The sequence below is a fragment of the Egretta garzetta genome, unplaced genomic scaffold (genome assembly GCF_000687185.1).
Source record: "Egretta garzetta isolate BGI_Z169 unplaced genomic scaffold, ASM68718v1 scaffold230, whole genome shotgun sequence".
NCBI classification, from domain to species: Eukaryota; Metazoa; Chordata; class Aves; order Pelecaniformes; family Ardeidae; genus Egretta; species Egretta garzetta.
The window spans coordinates 2,351,641-2,372,087 of record NW_009258281.1 but is presented as its reverse complement, the minus strand read 5'-3'; the positions used below and the strand labels follow the sequence as shown (position 1 = coordinate 2,372,087).

The window sequence follows — 20,447 nt, the reverse complement described above, 5'->3', positions numbered from 1 at the left end:
CTGCGGTAAGCAGCGACACCGCTAACTAGATCAGGTTACTCAGAGCCCCATCCAACCTGATCTTGAATGTTTCCAAGGATGGGGCTTCCTCTACCTCTCTGGGCAACCCGTTCCAGTGTTCCACAACCCTCATTGTAAAGAATTTCTTCCTTATATCCGGTCTAAACCTACCCTGGTTTAGTTTAAAACCATTACGCCTTGTCCTGTCACAGCTGGCCCTGCTAAAAAGATTATCCTCATCTTTCCTATAGACCCCCTTTAGGTACTGAAAGGCTGCAATCAGGTCTCCCTGCAGTCTTCTCTTCTCCAGGCTGAACAAGCTGAACTCTCTCAGCCTGTCCTCATAGGAGAGGTGTTCTAGCCCTTGGATCATTTTTGTAGCCCTCCTCTGGATTCGCTCTAACTGTTCCATGTCCTTCTTGTGCTGAGGGCTCCAGAGCTGGATGCAGTACTCCAGGTGAGGTCTCACCAGAGGAGAATAGGGATTCCACCATGGGGCTGCCACTGGGATTTGTTGTTGTCATTACTAATCACCTCAATGCTAATTACCAGGAATGCATGGTAGTGGTATAAGCCTGGCAGTGGCAGAGGCAATTGAGCATTCCCTTGTCCTGAAGTTGGAAGTGGGCTGAAGGCTTCCTGTCCGCCAGGGTCCCTCTGTTGGTTTTACGCTGAGTGCATCAGCTTTGCAGAGTGGTGGGATGAGGAGACATCTTCCGCATGCGCTGACTCCTGCCTCTTGTCTTTAGTCTCTCTGGAGGTCTGCCATTTAACTTTTATGCTTCCAGCTAGGCCTTGGATGTGAAATGGGTTCTCGAGAGTACATGTTTGGAAAAGGTCTATAAAGCCATGATGTGATGGAGGATGTTAGCTGTTCTAATCCAGCCTTGTATGCCGCAACAGTTGAAGAAGATAAGAAAGTACAGGAGCTAAAGGATAATCTTTTTGTTAAGGCAGGTGAAAGCAGGTCTTGAGAGCTAGATCCTGTCCCTACTTCTGTTACTGAGTTCCTGTATGGTATTGCTCAATTCATTTAGCCCAAATTTTTCATACATGTTTAGTAGTTCCACATTTTCTCTGTAAGCTACTGGGACATGACAGGAAGAAATGCTGAATTCTTCCCAGTACTACATGCACAAATGTGGGCTACCCTTTGAATAAATAAAGTGAAACTGGAGGTAGACCTTGGATATTAGAGATTAGGTTTCCATTTTTTTTATATTAATCTTTTTGGGATGTAGTTTCCCATTTACAAAATGGGGTTAATAACAATATCTCAGATTTGCCTTGAAAATCTCAGAGATTTCTGGGATACTGTAGTGATGACCATTGAAAAGCCTGTGGAAACATGCATGTTGCTGCCATCAAAGCAAAGCTCAAAAAAGGTGAGGTAAATGAGGTGTGTAACGGGTGCCCTAAGTCAGCATTGTCCCTTCTGTGTTTCACAGAGGTAGAGGTCTCAGGGGAAGAATACTGATCTGATCAGGTCACCAAGGTAATGCATATGCTCAGGAAGGTGATACAGGCAGACCTAAATGATGGAATTCCTAACTTCGGGGACAGGAGGATGCATGTAATCCTGTAACTTAACAGCTGTACATAAAAGTGTTGGCATGTCACCGAAAGCTAGCAGTGCTACGTAAAAATGCAACACACGTTACCGCTACCACTTCCAAGAGCCTCGTGAGGCGCTCCTTAGTAAAAATAGTAATTAAAACCAAGCTTAGTTTGTAACAAGGCTTGCGAGCTCATTATGATGAGCCGGCACTAACGAAGAGTAGGGCTGGAGAGCTTACAAGCAGTCAGCTCCTGCCATTCCTTTAGCTCTGCATCATTGATTTCAACTGCTGAGCTATGTCAACAGGAGACGGCGGTGCAGCTGTAATTATGCTGCAAAAACTGCTATTACTGTGTGTGTTTGTCTTACGGGGATAGCTGGACTATACCAACATCAGTGTCTCCTAATGTAGATCTGACCTTAGGTCAAGTAAGTGCATACCTGCACCTTGATCCTGCTACGATTTACTTGTGTACCAATTTACATTATTTCAGCTACTTGCTTGCATATGTAATGACGATAACACAAGTGTAAGTAGTACCAATGTCTCTGCATTGACATAGCTCAGGTACTAACAGTGCTAAGAATAATAACAGCTAATGCATTCTGGAGTTTCATAGTAATTTGTTACATTTCATGTTTCCTCAATTTCTAAGTAATGTTTTAATATTTAGTATTCTTATTCTTTTGGGGCAAGTAGTTCAAGTCTCGGAGTGTAAATCCTAAGGTCGAAATTGAATACTAAACATGAAGTGGTTATATATGGTCAGAAGAGATGCTTTCTGACATGGGAATGGCCTGTTCTCTTATAGCTTAATGTCCTGGAAAAAACAGGGTTCATTAACTAGTATAGAAATTTTTTTTGGAAAAAGCCTCTTCTATATTTTTGTATTGAGAATTCCCTATTATTTTTAATAGCTATTTTTGAAATGTGTTAATGTCTGCTTAGTAGTGTCAGTGGCCCTTGAGTTAGCATAGACTGACCAGAGAACTGCACGTGCTGTCACTCATTTCTTGTAAGATCTGTGCACCAGGGAAATGACAATCCTTTCAGACTGGAAATAACATTCTTTCGTGTGAGCTTGCGTGACACAACCTCTGTTTGTCTTTCTAGGAGTCTGACCTGACATTTCGGTTGGCTAGTGGCCTTGTTATCTGGCAGCCTATGTGGGAACACAGGCAGCCTGAAGTTTCTGCCTTCAACACCCTTGTAAAACCGATCAGGAACATCGTTACAGGTCTGTGACTTTGCTGTGGTAACATAGCTCCTGAGAGCTGGGAAACCTTTCCTTTGTTTGCCTGGTGCTGCCTTACGATGTTCTGTAGCCATCATATTCAAAGAAGTATGTTAATCCTGCTGGAACTAGTCAAACCTTTGAGAGTAGTTTAAGGTTGTTCCCCTTCAGAGTCAAACAACATTTGCAAAATAATTAAATAGGAGATGAGAGACAAATCATAAATAGGAAATGAGAAAGTCTTCAGTAGAGTTACCATTTGCAATCAGCCTCATATCTCTGTTTCATCCTATCTTCCTTGGTTGCTAAGAAGGGCAAAGGCAGTATCTAGCAGCAGCTGGACATGGGTGGGGAAGGCTTCCCCAGACTGGCACTGGGCAAAAAATACAACGAAGAGCACATGGTTGGCAGTGTAGGTTCTTCTCCTATCTAAAATCTGAATTTACCATGTTGTGAAATGAAACCAAACGGTTTCAAGAGGATCCAAAGAAGGCTTAGGTTGTGAATCTGCTTTTGCGTACTGGAAGGGGTTGCTCCTGCTTTGTACTTCAGCCATAATGAGGTTGGAGTTGGGTGCTTAGGTTTCCAACCCTTTGTGTCTGGCCCAGTTCTAAAACACTGGTTTTACTTTTATGTTTTTAGACAATAGTTTTGCATAATTCCTACAAGGCAGTGAATTGAAAGTGTGCTGGGTATTTTGCTGTAGCATTGCTTGCTCATTCTCAAAAGCACAGAACTGTAATTATCACAGTAGTGAAAACATAAACTAAATCAGATATTTCTGATGACAGGTCATTTTGGATGTCATATTTTGTTCTGAAGGCTTTGTAGGCCTCTGAGACAGTCCAGAATTGAAAAGATTCAAGTCTTTCAAATGATTTAAAACCACCTTTGACATCTAGCTTTTCCTCTATCTGCTTCAACTTCTGAAATTAAAAAAAATAGTATTTCAGCCCTGGAACTAACAAAAGGAATTAGTCTTAAGTTTTCTTTGACTGTTGGAATTTTTTCCATAGGTCTGGAGTGTGGTCAGAAAACCACTAAAGGATAACCTCAGGAGTAAAGTGTGAAATGAAAATACTCTATTATGTTTCAAAAATGTTTTCAGTGGAATGGAAATAGAAATTGGAATGAGGTTCTTTATATCAAGGAATATTCCACTGTCTTAGCATAGTTGTCTGAAATTGGGACAAAAAAGTTAAATTTACTTAAATTTTCCTTCAAACAACAAAGTAAAAAATTCTGCTGAAGAAGCTTTGCAATCTTTTGTTTGGAGTCAGTCTGATAGTGAGTCCCATCTGAATAGCTTGCGATGTGACAGGGTTTCAAGAATTGCCATCCTAGTCTTTGCGATGCCCTTGTTCCGCGACAGTATCACTGATCAAAATTCCTGTATGACATTTGTGTGTTTCCCGTGATGAAGGTGTTTGTCAAATTGGAAATCACAATACATTCGGAGAGATGTAACCTAGGAAAGGAGCTGAATATATGTGAAAATAGGAGGAGGAAGAGCTCCAAAATAAAAAGTGCTAGTATGTACAGGAAAACACAATTTGATGCCAAACGGATTTTGAATAAAATTTATATTCAAATTTAATTTTAAAGAAATAGAGCCTTTGAGAAGACAGTGTTGTTGATAACACAACTGGAAGAATTGCGAAAAATTAAACCAGCATTAAAAAAGAAAATTTCTTTTTCTTTTTATGGCTGCGGCTAATGCCTAGGAAGTCTACAGCAGAGTGGTGCTGCTTAGCTTTGGTTTTGTTTTCTGGTTTATATCCTTTCAGTGGTACATTTTAGTATTAGAGGTGATTCCTGAAATGTCCTCCTTTGACTTCTTTTCTCAGCTAAGAGAAGTTCTCCTACCAACAATCAGAGCGTGACTTGTGAGTCCCCTAACCTGGACAGCGGACATACCGAGGTAAATTCTATGCTAAGGTTAGATAAGCTTGAATAAGGAGCTGAGGGAGGGGGGAAATTAATATTGAAACAGCAGTTGCAGTTACCACCCTAAAGTATTATATCTCCAGAAATTACAGTTTGTCACTGTTCTTCCAAAGGCTCCCAACCTTGTCTGCAGTGGAACCAAAGGGTGGTGAGTGTAGTTGTCAGGATATCCTTGGCCTTACCCTATCTTATAGGAAGGAAGCCTGATCTTATGTATTTTCTTGGGGAAGAGCCCTGTCTTACCCTTTGCCTGTACAATGCCTAACACTGAGAAGCCCAAGGCTTGATTGGTCTCTGCATGGTATTACCATGGTATTATGGTATAAGTAATGGTCATGTATAAGCACAAATTGCAGTAAGAAAACTGATATGGGAGAAATAAATGTCAACATACATCTATTTCCTTTCATTAAAACTATCCAAAGGGACTACAGGTGGTCTGTGAGACAACCCAGCCAGATTCTGTACCTCCGAAGGCCACTGTTTCGGCATGTCATCGTGGAAATTCCTTGGATGGAAGCATATCCTCCCAAACCTCTCAGGAGAGAGGTACTGCACATCCCAGGTACAAACCCCTGCAGCAGAAAGTTAGGCTGGTGTGATTCAATGGCAGAGGTCACAGAAATCCTTTATCTTGAATCTGCTGCCATCCATGTATGCCAAGGGCGCTGGATGTTTATCTTAATTCAACAGATCTCAGTTCTGGGTGACAAACAAGGTGGTGACACCTGATATTCAATGCCACGTTCATCGGAGAAATCTCTAGCTGGCCTGTTGGGACAGTTTCTTCGGTCTTTTCTAATACATTGGTTGCTGACAATTAAAGACACTAACAAATAACCTGCAGGTTCAATTCTCCTTAGCTAGATTCAGCGTCAGGCAGCTGATATCTTTTCTGGCTTCCTTCTGATCAAATTTTCTTTGCCTTTAGCAAAGCATTTTTGCAAGCCTGTCTCCATTGCCTTCATTCTGCCTTCTCTGCATCCTGCTGCTTAGCTTGCTTTAGACTACCGGCCCAAAGGAACAGACTAACAAAGAAGCGTAGCCACGCAAACATCCCCCTGGCTTGCCCTGCAGAGATCAGGCCATGGTTTTCCAGCATGGCCCTGATAAATTACCTTCTTTTAATCTAGATTTGGGCAGGCAAAGATAGAACCAGATTTTCAGTAGCACTGGGCACTCGGTAGTGCCATAAAGTAAATGAAGCTGATGAGAAAAGTAAATGAAGCTGATGAGTGTTTTCAGGGGGTGGAGAGGGAGGGAAGCCTAGCTATATTTTTAGGTCTGTCTGGATCTGGGAGTGTCACTTAAAACTCCTCCTGAAAATTTTGTTCCAGTTGCTTATCTCTTTTGGGAAATGTCAAATCTAAAACATGGTAGTGTTTTAAGAAATTGCTTCACTATAGAGACAGAAGAAATGTGGGATGGAGTGGGTTCCTAGATATAATCTAGGAATGGCTCTGATTTCTCAAAAAGGGGGTTGATGCACCCTTTCACTGGTGGAAAGGGTAAAGCGATTCTCTAGGGTTCTGGTCCCATCAGGAGACTTCCGTTGGGATTTTGTATCAAGCCTACTGTCAGTTCTGGGTCTTTATTTATTTTGTATTAACATGAGCCAGTAAAGCTGAAGCAGGGGACAGAACTGCCTTTCTGTGTGTGAACACTGCTGCTCAGAGAGCGGCAGAGCCATGCAAAAAAAAAGCAGCCTTTTAAGAAGACAGCATCAGGTGATCAATTTGTCAAGCCGGGTCTGGCGGTTGCTATGGGGATGAAGCTTCAGACAGGCTTTGAAGAGAGCATCATTATGGCTCCTCATTTGCAGAACTCATTGATCAGTTAAAACTGTACAGGGAGCTTTGGTTGCCAAGCAACAGACAACTGGGGAACAAATGTTGTTTACTCTACTTCCCAACAGCCGCAGTATTCCTTTGTCCTTGGGCCTGGTGGAAGGAAGGCTGCCTTGCCTCCCTCCCTGCAGTCACAGGCAACCACAAGCTGATTGTACGGAACACCAGGTTTCCTTCTAAATGAAGCACGGAGTTTAATTTCTGGTTCCTCAGACACTTCTTGAGCAAATGGCTTGTTCCTCTGATGCTGGCTAATTAACCCCGCTCCAGTCAGTGAGGTTCTCCCTTTACAGATGACACGGTTTAACGCTGAAGCAAAGAAAGACACAGCCCTTTACCCAGCTGCCTGGGAAACAGGCTTTGCAGGAAGGACTTTGGTGACAAATATTTCATAAGGAGAACATGCCTTGCTCCAGGCTGTGCTGTGCCTTGGGTTTGCCTATACTGCACACAGGGGAGCAGGAAAGACTGTTTGGACTCAGATCTGGGTCCTGCAAAGTGGCCAGGGAGCAATGCCTCATCCTTTACATTTGCTACCGAGGTGATGGGCTTTATACCCCTTGCTAGGATGCTTGGAGGATCCCAGCTATCCTTACAGTTTTTTACCAGCTGCATCTGCATCTGCATCTTCGTGACACCATCTTGCAGCCTTCACATCAGGTTTATGGGGAAAACTTTATAGCTTATTACTATTTACCATTATTTTCTCCTTTGTAATTCAGTTTTTCAGGTTTTTATAACAGCTCATTTTAAAGTCGTCAAACTTGTAACATTTTTACCTTGAATACAGCACTAGGGGAGAAGCCTTGAATCTATAGATTGCATATAGTGACATATGCTGACACAGACGGGCTAGTCTGCAGTCGCCAAGTGCCTTCAACATTGGCCTGTGGGGCTGGCAGCACACCAGCTCCTGCAGGTTTGAGTTCTAGATGCACACATTGCTCCAAGCCCAGCCTTGCCACCTGCCCCATTTCCAAGCGGGTGATATGGAGCAGGGTTCATGAGATTCCAAGCGGTGTCAACATTCGCTGCACACTTCTTTCTCCTTTGCCAGTCCTATATCTGCCTGGGATGCACAGGGCAGCTTTCTGGCACTGGGCAGTGATCCAGCAAAGCACTTTCAGCATGCACTTCCCCTTAAGCACTTGGAGGTTCCACTGGGCACTATTGCCGCTTGTCCCCTAATGCTTTGCTGGACTGTGGCCTTGGACACCTCTGTTCAGAATGTGGTGGTACCCAGCTGGGGATGGAGGTGTCCTGCCAATGCTGTTTGTGTGTTGTTTAGCAGAACTGAATATAAAAGGTTTTAAAAAAAATATTTGACGTTCTTGTGATGATTCCCAAGTGCCTGAGAATACAGTTCATGGACGTGCTGTTGTTTTTTATAGAATTCAAAAATCACAGAAGTACTCAGTTCATGGAGGTGTGTTCTAAGACACTGAGTGGAACCATTCAAATTGTGTGCTTCCACAGGCAAAAAAAATAGATGGAGCTCCAGAGCTACTGCCCCACCCCCAGCATTTCACACCTTCTTTTGCCATGTGATTCTCATTCCTCTGACTCCCTTTCACTGCTGCTTTTCTGATAGATTGTCTCCTAACAGCTAGTGACTGTACAGAGGGTAGATCAGGCCAGTTGTACTCTGCTGGGAGACAAGTGGTGTAAAAAATAAATAATAAAAATGTTGGGGCATTTTATTGCAGTAAGATTGGTCCTGAAAACAGATGTCAGAGAATCATAGAATCATTAAGGCAGGAAAAGATTTCCAAGACCGTCAAGTCCAACCATCAACCCAAACCACCATACCTACTAAACAATGTCCCAAAGTACTATGTCTACATGTTTTTGAACACCTCCAGGGATGGTGGCTCCACCACCTCTCTGAGTGGAACCATTCAAATTGTGTGCTTCCACAGGCAAAAAAAATAGATGGAGCTCCAGAGCTACTGCCCCACCCCCAGCATTTCACACCTTCTTTTGCCATGTGATTCTCATTCCTCTGACTCCCTTTCACTGCTGCTTTTCTGATAGATTGTCTCCTAACAGCTAGTGACTGTACAGAGGGTAGATCAGGCCAGTTGTACTCTGCTGGGAGACAAGTGGTGTAAAAAATAAATAATAAAAATGTTGGGGCATTTTATTGCAGTAAGATTGGTCCTGAAAACAGATGTCAGAGAATCATAGAATCATTAAGGCAGGAAAAGATTTCCAAGACCGTCAAGTCCAACCATCAACCCAAACCACCATACCTACTAAACAATGTCCCAAAGTACTATGTCTACATGTTTTTGAACACCTCCAGGGATGGTGGCTCCACCACCTCTCTGGGCAACCTGTTCCAATGCTTGACAACCCTTTTAGTGGAGAAATTTTTTTAATAGCCAATCCAAACCTTCCCTGATGCAACTTAAGGCCATTTTCACTTGGGAGAAGAGACCAACCCACATCTCACTACAGCCTCCTTTCAGGTAGTTGTAGAGGGCGATAAGGTCTCCCCTCAGCCTCCTTTTCTCCAGGCTAAACAACCCCAGTTCCTTCAGCTGTTCCTCATAAGACTCGTGCTCCAGACCCTTCACCAGCTTCATTGCCCTTCTCTGGACACACTTCAGCACCTCAATGTCCTTCTTGTAGTGAGGGGCTCAAAACTGAACCCAGTATTCAAGGTGCAGCCTCACCAGCGCCGAATACAGGGGCACGATCACTTCCCTACTCCTGCTGGCCACAGTATTCCTGATACAAGCCAGGATGCTGTTGGCCTTCTTGGCCACCTGGGCACACTGCTGGTTCATATTCAGCCAACTGTCAGCCAGCACCCCCAGGTCCTTTTCTGCCAGGCAGCTTTCCAGCCACTCATCCCCAAGCCCGTAGCATTGCATGGGGTTGTTGTGACACAAGTGCAGGACCCAGCACTTGGCCTTGTTAAACCTCATACAATTGGCCTCGGCCCATCAATCCAGCCTACCCTCAAGCAGATCGACACTCATGCCCAATTTGGTGTCATCTGCAAACTTACTGAGGGTACACTCAATCCCCTTGTCCAGATCATTATTAAAGATATTAAACAAGACTGGCCCCAGAACTGAGCCCTGGGGGACACTGATTGTGACTGGCTGCCAACTGGATTTAACTCCATTGACCACAGCTCTCTGGGCTTGATCATCCAGCCAGTTTTTTACCCAGCAAAGAGTACACCTGTCTAACCCATAAGCTGCCAATTTCTCTAGGAGAATGCTGTGGGAGACTGTGTCAAAGGCTTTGCTAAAGTCCAGATAGATAACATCCACAGCCTTTCCCTCATCCACTAGACGGGTCACCTAGTCAGAGAAGGAGATCAGGTTGGTCAGGCAGAGCTTGCCTTTCATGAGCCCATGCTGGCTGGGCCTGATCCCCTGGTTGCCCTGCACATGCCTCATGAGAGCACTCAGGATGAACCACTCCATAACGATCCCTGGTACCGAGGTCAGGCTGACAGACCTATAGTTACCTGGATCCTCCTTCCCACCCTTCCTGTAGATGGGCGTCACATTGGCAAGCGTCCAGTAATCTAGGACCTCCCAGGACTGTTGATAAATGATAAATGATGGATGGCTTGGCAAGCTTCTCTGCCAGCTCCCTCAGTACTCTGGGGTGGATCCCATCTGTCCCCATAGACTTGTGAGTGTCCAGGTGGTGCAGCAGGTCATTAATTGCTTCCTCCTTTATGGAGGGTTTATTCTGCTCTCCATCCCTGTCTTCCAGCTTAGGGGCCTGAGTACCCTGGGGATAACTCATCAGGCCATTAAAGACTGAGGCAAAGAAGACATTAATACCTCAGCCTTTTCCTCATCCTTGGTGGCAATGTTTGCCCCTACATCCAAAAAAAGGATGGAGATTCTCCTTCGCTCTCTTTGTTGGTTTTGTATTTGTAAAAACATTTTTTGTTATCTCTTAGAACAGTGGCCAGATTGAGTTCTAGCTGGGCTTCTGCCTTTCTAATTTTCTCTCTGCATGACCTAATGAGATCCCTGTACTCTTCTTGAGGCCTGCCCCTCTCTCTGCATGACCTAATGAGATCCCTGTACTCTTCTTGAGTTGCCTGCCCCTTCTTCCAAAAGTGGTAAACTCTCCTTTTGTTCTTGAGTCCCAGCAAAAGCTCCCTGTTCAGCCAGGCCAGTCATCTTCCCCTCCAGTTTGTCTTACGGCACATGGGGGCAGCCTGTTCCTGTGCCTTTAAGACTATCTTCTTGAAGAATGCCCAGCCTTCGTGGACCCCTTTGCCCTTCAGGACTTTCTCCCAAGGGACTCTCTCAACCAGTGTCCTGAATAGGCCAAAGTCTGCCCTCTGGAAGTCCGTGGCAGTGGTTTTGCTGAACCTGCTCCTTACTTCATCAAGAATCAAGAATTACTATCATTTCATGGTCACTCAGCCCAAGGTGGCCCCTGACCACCACCTCTCCCACCAGTCCTTCTCTGTCTGTAAACAGCAGGTCAAGCAAGACACCTCCCCTGGTAGGCTCACTTACCAGCTGTGTCAGGAAGTTACCTTCCACACTCTGCAGGAACCTCCTAGACTGTTCCTTCTCTGCTTCTCTTCTCTCTCGTTCCTTGCCTATCCCTTCTGAAGAGGTTATAGCCATCCATTGCGGCACTCCAGTCATGGGAGGCATCCCACCATGTTTCTGTGATGGCAACAAACCTAGTTTAAAGCCCTCTCCATGAGCCCCAAAAACTCATGAGAGAGAATCCTTTTCCCCCTTTAAGACAGCTGAACTCCATCTGTCACCATCAGGCCTGGTGCCATGTAAACCTCCCCATAATCAAAAAACCCAAAACTGCACCAACTGCACCAGCCTCTGAGCCACATGTTAATCAGGTGAGTTTTCCTGTTCCTTTCAGTATTCTTCCCTGCCACTGACGGGATTGAGGAAAAGTGCCTGCGCTCCTGATCCTTCAACCAATCGCCCCAGTGCCCTGAAGTCCCTTTTGTTCGCTTTTGGACTTCTCTCCCCAACCTTGTCACTGCCAACCTGCATAACCAACAGCAGGTGATAATCAGAGGGCTGTACCAGACCAGGGAGTGTCCTAATAATGTCCCTAACCTGGGCCCCAGGGAGGCAGCAGACACCCCTGTGGGATGGGTCTGGTCAGCATACTGGGCCCTCTGGTCCCTTCAGAAGGGAATTGCCTACAACAATTACCCTCCTTTTTTTCTTAACAGAGGCAGTCATAATGCGTGGGGGTGACCGACTCACCCTAGGCAACCTGCTGAATGGACCTTCACTTACATCCTTATTTGCCTGGCCCTCAAGGTCCAGAGCCCCATATCTGTTGTGTATGATCCTTTTGAAACCTGAAATCTCTGGAGCTTCATGTCGGAGGCTTACTACAGACATCTTGCTTTTGTGTGCACTAAGTTCTACAGTACTTATGAAATGCCATACTAAAATCCATTAGGAAATGACACCACCTGAAAGGCAGGAAAGACATAATGAAGGCTGAAAATGGTCCTTTTTCTCTAGCACACCTTGGCAAAGAGTATCCATAACAGTAACTTTTACTTGTGTAAGAAAATATGTAATTGTCTTAAAGGGTTAATTAACTTAGCTGCCCCGCCTGCTCCTTCTTAAGTAGGGCCTGATGTGTACAAATGTAAACCATTCCTAAATATATATTACTAGTATCTGAACAGCAGATCCTCAAGGGTTGTCTGTTTCCAGCTGAACAAATGATTCAGTTAGCACAGGTGCTGGAGGCTTATCTTCAAACCACAGTTTAAGAAAGCAACTCCACCCAAGAAAACACTTAACAAAGCATGTAGTTGAGTCTTCTAGGGAGCTGAAAGCTAAATATCCACTTATTTGTCTTTTCAGCAATGCTTTCCTCAGTCAGGGCCTTAGTCCCAAAGGGTCAATGTCAAATGTCCCCACCAGCTCAAGCAGGCACAGCTGTGTGCGCATCCTGGTGATTTCTGCAGAGGGCAAGAGAGTAAGAATGGCTTACAGATGTTGAGTGTTGAGTGCCTAAATTTTAGGAGAGCTCTTGGGTCTTTTGTGGTGGATTAGCATGTGTGCTAGGATAGAACTGGTTTCCAGCTATCAAAGAAAACTTTGTGGTATCAAGAGTGACTCCTTAGGAACATGTGAACATACAAACTTGACAGATCATCACTGAGTGGCTCTTTACTCAGAGAGCTGAGTATCTAAGAAGGCTTAAGGAGCCTGACAACTAACTTTTCTACTCCTACTTTCTGGAACAGGGTGTCCTTGGTGATCCCACCGTGCCAGAAGTCTCGCTATGCCACGTACTTTGATGTGGCAGTGCTGCGCTGCCTGCTGCAGCCGCATTGGTCTGAGGAGGGCACGCAGTGGTCACTAATGTACTACCTGCAGAGGCTGAGGCATATGCTGCAGGAAAAGCCAGAGAAACCACCTGAGCCTGAGATCACCCCTTTGCCAAGACCTCGCAGCAGCTCTATGGTGGCTGCTGCACCCTCTCTGGTGAATACCCACAAAACTCAGGTAAGCAGTTACCATCAGTAAGAAAATAGCAACTGTTGTGGTGATGCTGGGAAGTGATGGCTGGACAACTAGTGAAAACCACAGCTTTGGTTAAAGTTTAACCTACAGCTGGGTGAAGCTGCCCAGAGGTCAGATATGTGCATCGATTCGGAAAGAGACCCTGAGAACGATGAGGGTTTTGGAGAAATAATCTAATGTGGAGTCAGAGCTGGTGACTGCTGAAAGCTTGAGGGTTGATTTGGGATAATTAATCTAGGGTGAACTGTGATAACATAATTTTTTAATGCGAGAATATACTAATGTAGTTGTCAGAAGAAATCAGATTGCTTTATGGTGTACTGCTCAGGACTCACTGAGCTTCTTTGGTGTAATCCCTCAAAAGAGAGAAAAGGAATTGCACTTGGTACAGCACTGCGCCCTCCAGGCAAGCGCTTGGGTCAAAATCTTGGAGTAAGCTTTGCAGATGGTGGCAAGGAGCAAAAGGCCTCCATGTTGTTACCTCTTCTCCTGCTGTTATTCTTACTACAAAATTTTTACCTTTGTATTAGCCAACAAAACCTGTCCTAATAGGTGTCAAAACTTGCTCCTTGTTTTGCTGGAAAAGGTACCCCAGACTCCTGGCTGTGATGCAGTGTTGCAAAGCAAAGATCTTTGTGTTAGAGCTTAAATGTTTTTTCCTCTGGGCAGCTCACTGTTGTTCCAGGGATAAAAAGGGGATGCTGCTGCAGTTTCTGTTAATCTCCTTGTTGATTTGTGCTACTTTTAGGTTGTGCACTCTTTTCCTGTCATGTGGGCTTTTAACAGCAGATTCTGATTTACTAATTTGATGGAGCTGCCTGACAGAATTTAATACAGACTCTATTTTTGCAATCCAATTCTATGACACACCTCAAGTAAAAGGCTCTATCTTCTGTTAATGTTGCTGTCAAATGTCTTTTTTGAGTCAGAACTCTCAGAATTTTTGGTGTTTTTTCTAGAAATCCTTGCTTTCAGTGTTGTAGAGCTCTGGTAGTTTTTGACCTGTCATTTTATAAGGGAGAAGGGTGAACTATCTTTTCTCCTGTACAGCCCAGATGCTCCTAAGCCAGAAGACAAGCATAAACAATGTAAATATCAGTACTGTTATTTTTAAAACTCCAGACTTTATAGCCATTTTTATAAGGGCTGGTGGTTACTTGTGGTTTTAAAGGCTCAGCAGCAGCAGTGTTGTTTAAACTGTATTACACTTCAGTTTAATTTCTATAAAATGTTGCTTGCTTCATCCCTGTAAAAGCTTGTCATACTTCCATAAAGGCCAGGTGATAGGAATTATTATTCAGTTTTAATCTACCTTTGCATGGAGATTTTACAGGATTGCTGTGCATGTACAGAAAATCCTCTTTAATATCATCTCCTGGATGGAGAATTGGAAGATATTGCTGTCAGTGTGGTTCACTGTTCCCATGCATATACTGTCCCTTTGCCTTTGCTCATAACAACTCGGTTATTTTGCACGTTAACAAGTTTAGCTACCAGCGCAACAGGGAGTGTGGTTGGTGGTACTTGGCACAGTGGCAGCATGAGTGTGGAGTCATCCTCCACAGGCACTGTTTGCACTACTCTTGTGCTGGTTCTTCTCCATGCAGTGAAACACTTGTCTCCTTTCACACACTTGGCTGTTTCTTGCTTTTCCAGGATGTTTCTCTTGCAGAAGACTCCTTTGCTCAGTTGCTCTTCATTAACACTTTTCTGGTAAATCCATTTGGCAATTCCACTGGGTACTTTCTAGCTGTTAATGTGAGGACTCTGTCCAGGGCACTCTTCCCTCCAGGGCCAGGTTTGATTGCTTTTGGTAACCTCTGTGTCAGTCCTGTATATTTTTACTGTACTTCATCAAATTGGAATCCTGTTTAAAAAGGTTTCCAATTTGTTACACAGAACAGCTGTGATGGAGGAGGTCAAACGGTCTGCCGTGTAGCAAAAGTTTCAGCTCATGCCCCTCTTCTTTGCAACTCTGAGGGCTGAAATCTGCGCAACACACAGAGACACCCAGGTTCTGTTTCATCCCAGCCAACTGTAGGGACTTAACTGCTGTTCTTAAATTCAAAGGCTTTCTGCTTGTCAGAGGAGAGAATGCCACCTCCAGAGGGTTAAGATTTGTCACTTCTTTCTATCAACACAAGGGGTTGTATGCTGAAAATTCACCAGCTCCTCAGACACAAGGATATACTCAAAGCTGCTTTTCCAGTCTATATCTTAAATTCCTAACGTAATGTCATCATTTCTGCTCACAGGTTGATCAGTAAGTTCTCAAAAAAATCGGCACTCTGTGTTTTTTCAGTGGGATAGATTTAAAGTGGTGGGCAGAAACTGATTAAAGACAAAACCAGCTGCCTGCAAATCGCATCAGGGAGCAGTAGATTTTTCTGGTAAATCCACATTCTTTCTATTGTGCAGCGGTTCATCAGGGTAACGTCCTGCATCTCCCTAAGCCTCAGCAAAACTCTCACACATCTTGTGTGCCTGAAATCACATTTCAAATATAAGCTTGGGTTAAAGCAGTTGGGATCGAGAGAATATGAGAAACATCCTCCATGGCTTGCCTAGTAAACTGAAGAGCAAATTAGAAAAAGATTCAGTGCTGCATGCCAGCACTCCTTGTCGCATAGGAAAAGGGGTACTGGACGGTGTGAATAAAATGAATGCTAGCTTCCTCTAGAAAATTACTTCAGTCTAAACATATTTCAGACCTGGCAACATGTGATAAAGGAAACCTGCATAGCCATCTGTATGCAGTGAATTCAGGATAAGGACATGTCTAGGAAATGAAACCTTCAGAGGCTCACAGACCTCTACAGTCTTGCACTAACATTGCAGGGGCAAAGAGCCAAAGCTTAAATTAAGCATAAGACCGATGCAGCTATAGTGCTTGCTGCAACGCTAATATAAAGCCAAGAGCCTCAGGTGGAATGTCTTGAGAGTTGAGAGAAGTGCTAATGAGCTGGTAGCCATACAGTCATGCAGAAGGAAGGCGATAGAAAACAAAAGCAACAAAATCTAGACCAGCAGCCCCACGACTATTTTGCTTTCTCACCCATCTTGTGCCACAGAGCCTACTGCACAGAGCAGCCACCTTTTTAATCAGTCTTCAACAGGAGTGCTAGCTTGATTAATTAAAATGCTTCATATACCACACTGTACACTTGAGGTGATTCTGTAATTTGGTTTTCTAGTGTCGTTTTCTTGATGCCTACACTAAGTAGATTTCAGAACTGGGTCTGTGTCTTTCTGTGTGTTTGTATGGCTTGTACCGCAGTAGGCCCTGGTCCTCACTCTGTCCTTTTGGTGACGGTAAGCCACCTAATAAAACACTGATTTAGTAACTAATGGACAAAGATAATGAATCTGAAATAAATTCATGCAATATTTTCCAGCCAGAAGAGGCCAGAGAGCTGTAAAAGCTGCGAACCAAGCCATATGAAATACCTGCTGGCCTTGCTGTTGAGAACACCTAGGGTTAAATCCTGATTTGCCCTCTATTGGATTTTATATATGTCTCCTCCCCTGAATCTTTAGCCATAGATGTAAAATGGTTTAAAAGCATACCTTGACTGAATGTGACTGAAAACAGCTGCGAAGAGGAATCTTTCTGTTGTCTCCTTTCATTCTTGTGTTGATAAAATTGACAGGAAGGGTCCCTTCCAACCCTTGCCATTCTGTGTGATTCAAGGGTAGTCTTTGATAAGTCTGAAAAGTCTCTGAAGAATATGTGGTCCCCAGTAGTCCAGTACAACAAACCCTGTAACTGGTGCTTAAGACTTCAGCTGCAGAGACCGCTGCTGGCTTCTGCTGGACTTTCACATGCATAAAACTGCACACTTGTGTATTGCAGAGCTGGCAAGCTCTGCGATGTGCAATCTGGCTAGCCAGAATCTAAACCTCCCATACCATAGGAGTCGCTTCGTCTATCGTTGGCATATAGCTGTCTCTGCATTGAAAGCAAAAAGGTATTTTAATATGACCCAGTTGTTTAGTAGAACCTTTCCAATGAGGGAGCAAGGAAAAAGAGTGTCCCTACTGGAAACAAGCTGATATTTAGGCAGAAGAAAATTATCCTGGGGGAATTTGGTCAGGTCAGCTGCACAAACATCTCATGAAGAGTGGCATCAGATCTTTAATGAGAACAGATGGCCAGGAGCTGAGCTTATGCCACCTTTTGTAGCAAAGTCTTTCTTTACAGAAGGCAGCTGTAAATGTGTGTGGCTCAGTGCAGAAGGGCTGCAGAGTGCCCTCAACTGAACTGCCAGTAAATTAGTCTCAAGGTTTTCACTGTCGTGGGACATTCTGTGCCACAGCTGCAGGGGCATTCACAAATGTGAACTATGATGGACAGATCTTGGAGCGCTGTTATGACAAGCGAAAGACGCTTACTGATATAGAAGTCTTAGGTTTCTTTAGTGAGTAAATAGATTTTTTACAAATCAAGTCTCTTGAAGGGACAGTGCTGCGTACTGCAGTTCAGTTCCAAAATACGTGCTTAACGGCATGTGCTAATAAGGGCATATTCTCTTAGATATTAAATAAAACGCTTCAAAAAAGGGTAGCCATTGTGATTGCTCATAAATGTAAACCAAGGCCTCAAGAAGATCATCAGCTACCCAGAGTCCTACCTGGGGTCAGAATCAGAGTATAATGTGAGTCTCCCATGCCGCTAGACCACGCTGACAGCCACGCCTGAGGCTTTCTGTGGCAGCACAAGGTGCTGTACTTTTTTTCTGTGGTGCTAGGAATGATAGACAAGGTCAATAATTCTGTGAGTTTCTAAATTTTGTTTGTTTGTTCGTTAGTCTTTTTTTAAAATGTGTGAATAGTGTTTTGTGTAATGAATTGAAGGTCCTTTTCCTCTACAGTGCTCCTATGACAGCTCTTAGAAGTGGCTCTTTTTTTTTTTTTTTTTTTAAGCTGATTATCCTCTATTTCTCCTTGTGCTTATTGTCTTCTTTTGGGAGCTGCAGGATCTCACGATGAAATGTAATGAGGAAGAAAAATCACTAAGCACAGAGGCATTTTCCAAGGTTTCACTGACCAACTTGCGTAGACCAGCAGTTCCAGATCTTTCCACAGACCTGGGGATGAACATCTTCAAAAAGGTGAGTGGAAGAAAATTGTACTTTGATTCAGCACCACAGTGTCCTGCTAGGTAGCAGCTGAAGGTCCACTCGGACTATATATATTCATGCCATCTGTGAGATTGGCATCTCTTTTCATTGGCAGCAATTCTGTGCGTTATTACGTAGGTTTTCATATGCACATTCCAAACACAACTCAAACAGTGCTGATTTTTGAGTGCTGGTGCTCACTGTAGTTCCGGCTAATTCAGTGAGTTTTCCTGACGTTTTTAGCTCATGGAGCTCTGGGTTTGCAACCATCCAAGATACTTAACAGAGTTTTGCGGATTCTATGACTCTAGCTCATGGTCTGAGAATGGGATGGATGCCCTTGTATAATTTTATGACAGTTCAGGGCAAGACTGAGTTCCTTTAAATACTCATATGGTCCCAGAGTGCAGATAGTTGCTATCAAGGTCAATAGCCAAGATAAAAAGCTCAGAGTGGAAGGTTACACTTGGGCCACACACCTGTGTTATCTTTTTCCCTCAAGTGGCAGTTTGCCATGCTTCAAAGCCTCTACCTGCTCTTATATTTGCTCCTCTGCCTTCTGCAGTTTAAGAGCCGCAAAGAGGACAGGGAGCGTGAGCGCAAAGGGTCAATTCCTTTCCACCATACTGGGAAGAAGCGGCAACGAAGGATGGGGGTGCCCTTCCTTCTCCATGAGGATCATTTGGATGTCTCGCCCACTCGCAGCACTTTCTCCTTCGGCAGTTTCTCTGGAATCGGAGAGGATCGGCGTGGCATTGAGAGAGGAGGATGGCAAACCACCATATTAGGTGAGGTATTACTCCTGCCCCAGGTTCTTTGTCATTCCTGTCCTGAACATTCAGAGAACAACAGAGGCTCTTTATTTCTTCCTCCATCCTATTGCCACCTTATGTCCTTGGCTCTGTTTGCAGATTACACACCTGTTTGTAGAAGTGGCAACTGTGCTGACAGCAGACCTTGAATGACTTATGCTTTGGTTCACTTTTTCTCTGAAAACTACCATCTTTACTGGAATAATAGCTACTGTAGCAACCTGTAGTCATGTCTGTACCACTCAATTCACTTTCCCTGAGTGGTAGCAAGCATTGCACAACTGCAGCTTAAAATAGATTCAAGGAATGGTTGCATCCTCTTCTTTTAAAGAGAAATCTCTGGAGATGCAGCAGTATGGTCATCAGGAGTATGGCAAAAAATATTCACAGTCTTCCTCAAATGGATACAAAATAGAGTATTGCCTCAGATAGTGAGGCTTACACTGTCTTGATATCGCAAACAGTGTTTAAATCTGATTATAGGCTCCAACAAGCTTCCAAGTCCACTGAACAGTGTCTAGGCATTGTTTCGGTTTCACAAACTTAGTCCTAATGTCATAGAGTTTCATCCTGGCACCCTTTCTTGGAGATGACAGGCAGCAAAATGATTGCCTAAGGCCATGCCAGAGCCTTCTCATTTTCACCAGTTTGGATGGCATCATTTGGTAAGGTCTCCATGGTGAACATGTCCGTCTTTGGGACACAGGACAATGAGCTTAGCCAAGTCAATTCTTAAAGATTCACATGTGGTTTTTTCAATGGTTAATACACAAACACCTACAGATTTGTACAAAAATAGCAAACTTAGTATCCAAATTCTCTTTCCCATATCTTCAGTAGCTCAAGAAGCTTGTTAAACTTTTATCTCAGGGGCTCCAGATGCTTGTTCTGGCTTAACCTATGTTTTTTTCATTCCGATATCTCGGTGAAATCATGTATTTCAGACCCAATGGTCAACAGATCCTTTGCTTTAGCACTTCCTATCCTAATATACTTATTTCTTTTGGACAAGGGGAGAAGAAACCAAATTCCTATAACTTGCTCCAAAGGGTGGAGTCTTTCAGTGCTGAACAATCTTATTTTCCTAAAGCTGCTGGAGAGTGACAATGGGAGCGTCAGCTAAATCAGTATGTGCTGAGAGGAAGAGCCTTGCAGAGAGTTTGTAGATTCAGTCTTCGTGTTGATGAACCCCCATGAGATATCCCACTGCAATGTTTGGTTCTGCTTCACACGGTCCTGGAAGGCCTTGACTTTTGCTGACTCCAATCCTTCGGTTTCTAACCTCAGCTACTGTCTCTTGCCTCCAAGCACCTCTCAGAGGACTAAACTAAATATCTGAACTAAATATATAATGTTTCTTGTCTTCACCCTAGGGAAGTTCACCAGGCGGGGGAGCTCTGACACAGCCAC

At 44.0% G+C, this 20,447-nt stretch overlaps 1 protein-coding gene across 1 annotated transcript in view; it reads left to right on the top strand.

Annotated features, from left to right (window-relative positions):
- Positions 1 to 20,447, top strand: part of UNC80 (unc-80 homolog, NALCN channel complex subunit) — a 136,217-nt gene that overhangs the window by 9,716 nt on the left and 106,054 nt on the right. The window contains 7 exon segments of the mRNA XM_035892015.1: positions 2,673 to 2,796; positions 4,641 to 4,714; positions 5,166 to 5,305; positions 12,826 to 13,087; positions 18,082 to 18,216; positions 18,791 to 19,013; positions 20,411 to 20,447. The exon segment at positions 20,411 to 20,447 is cut by the window's right edge and continues 4 nt beyond it. Of these exon segments, the coding sequence (XP_035747908.1) occupies positions 2,673 to 2,796; positions 4,641 to 4,714; positions 5,166 to 5,305; positions 12,826 to 13,087; positions 18,082 to 18,216; positions 18,791 to 19,013; positions 20,411 to 20,447 (995 nt within the window).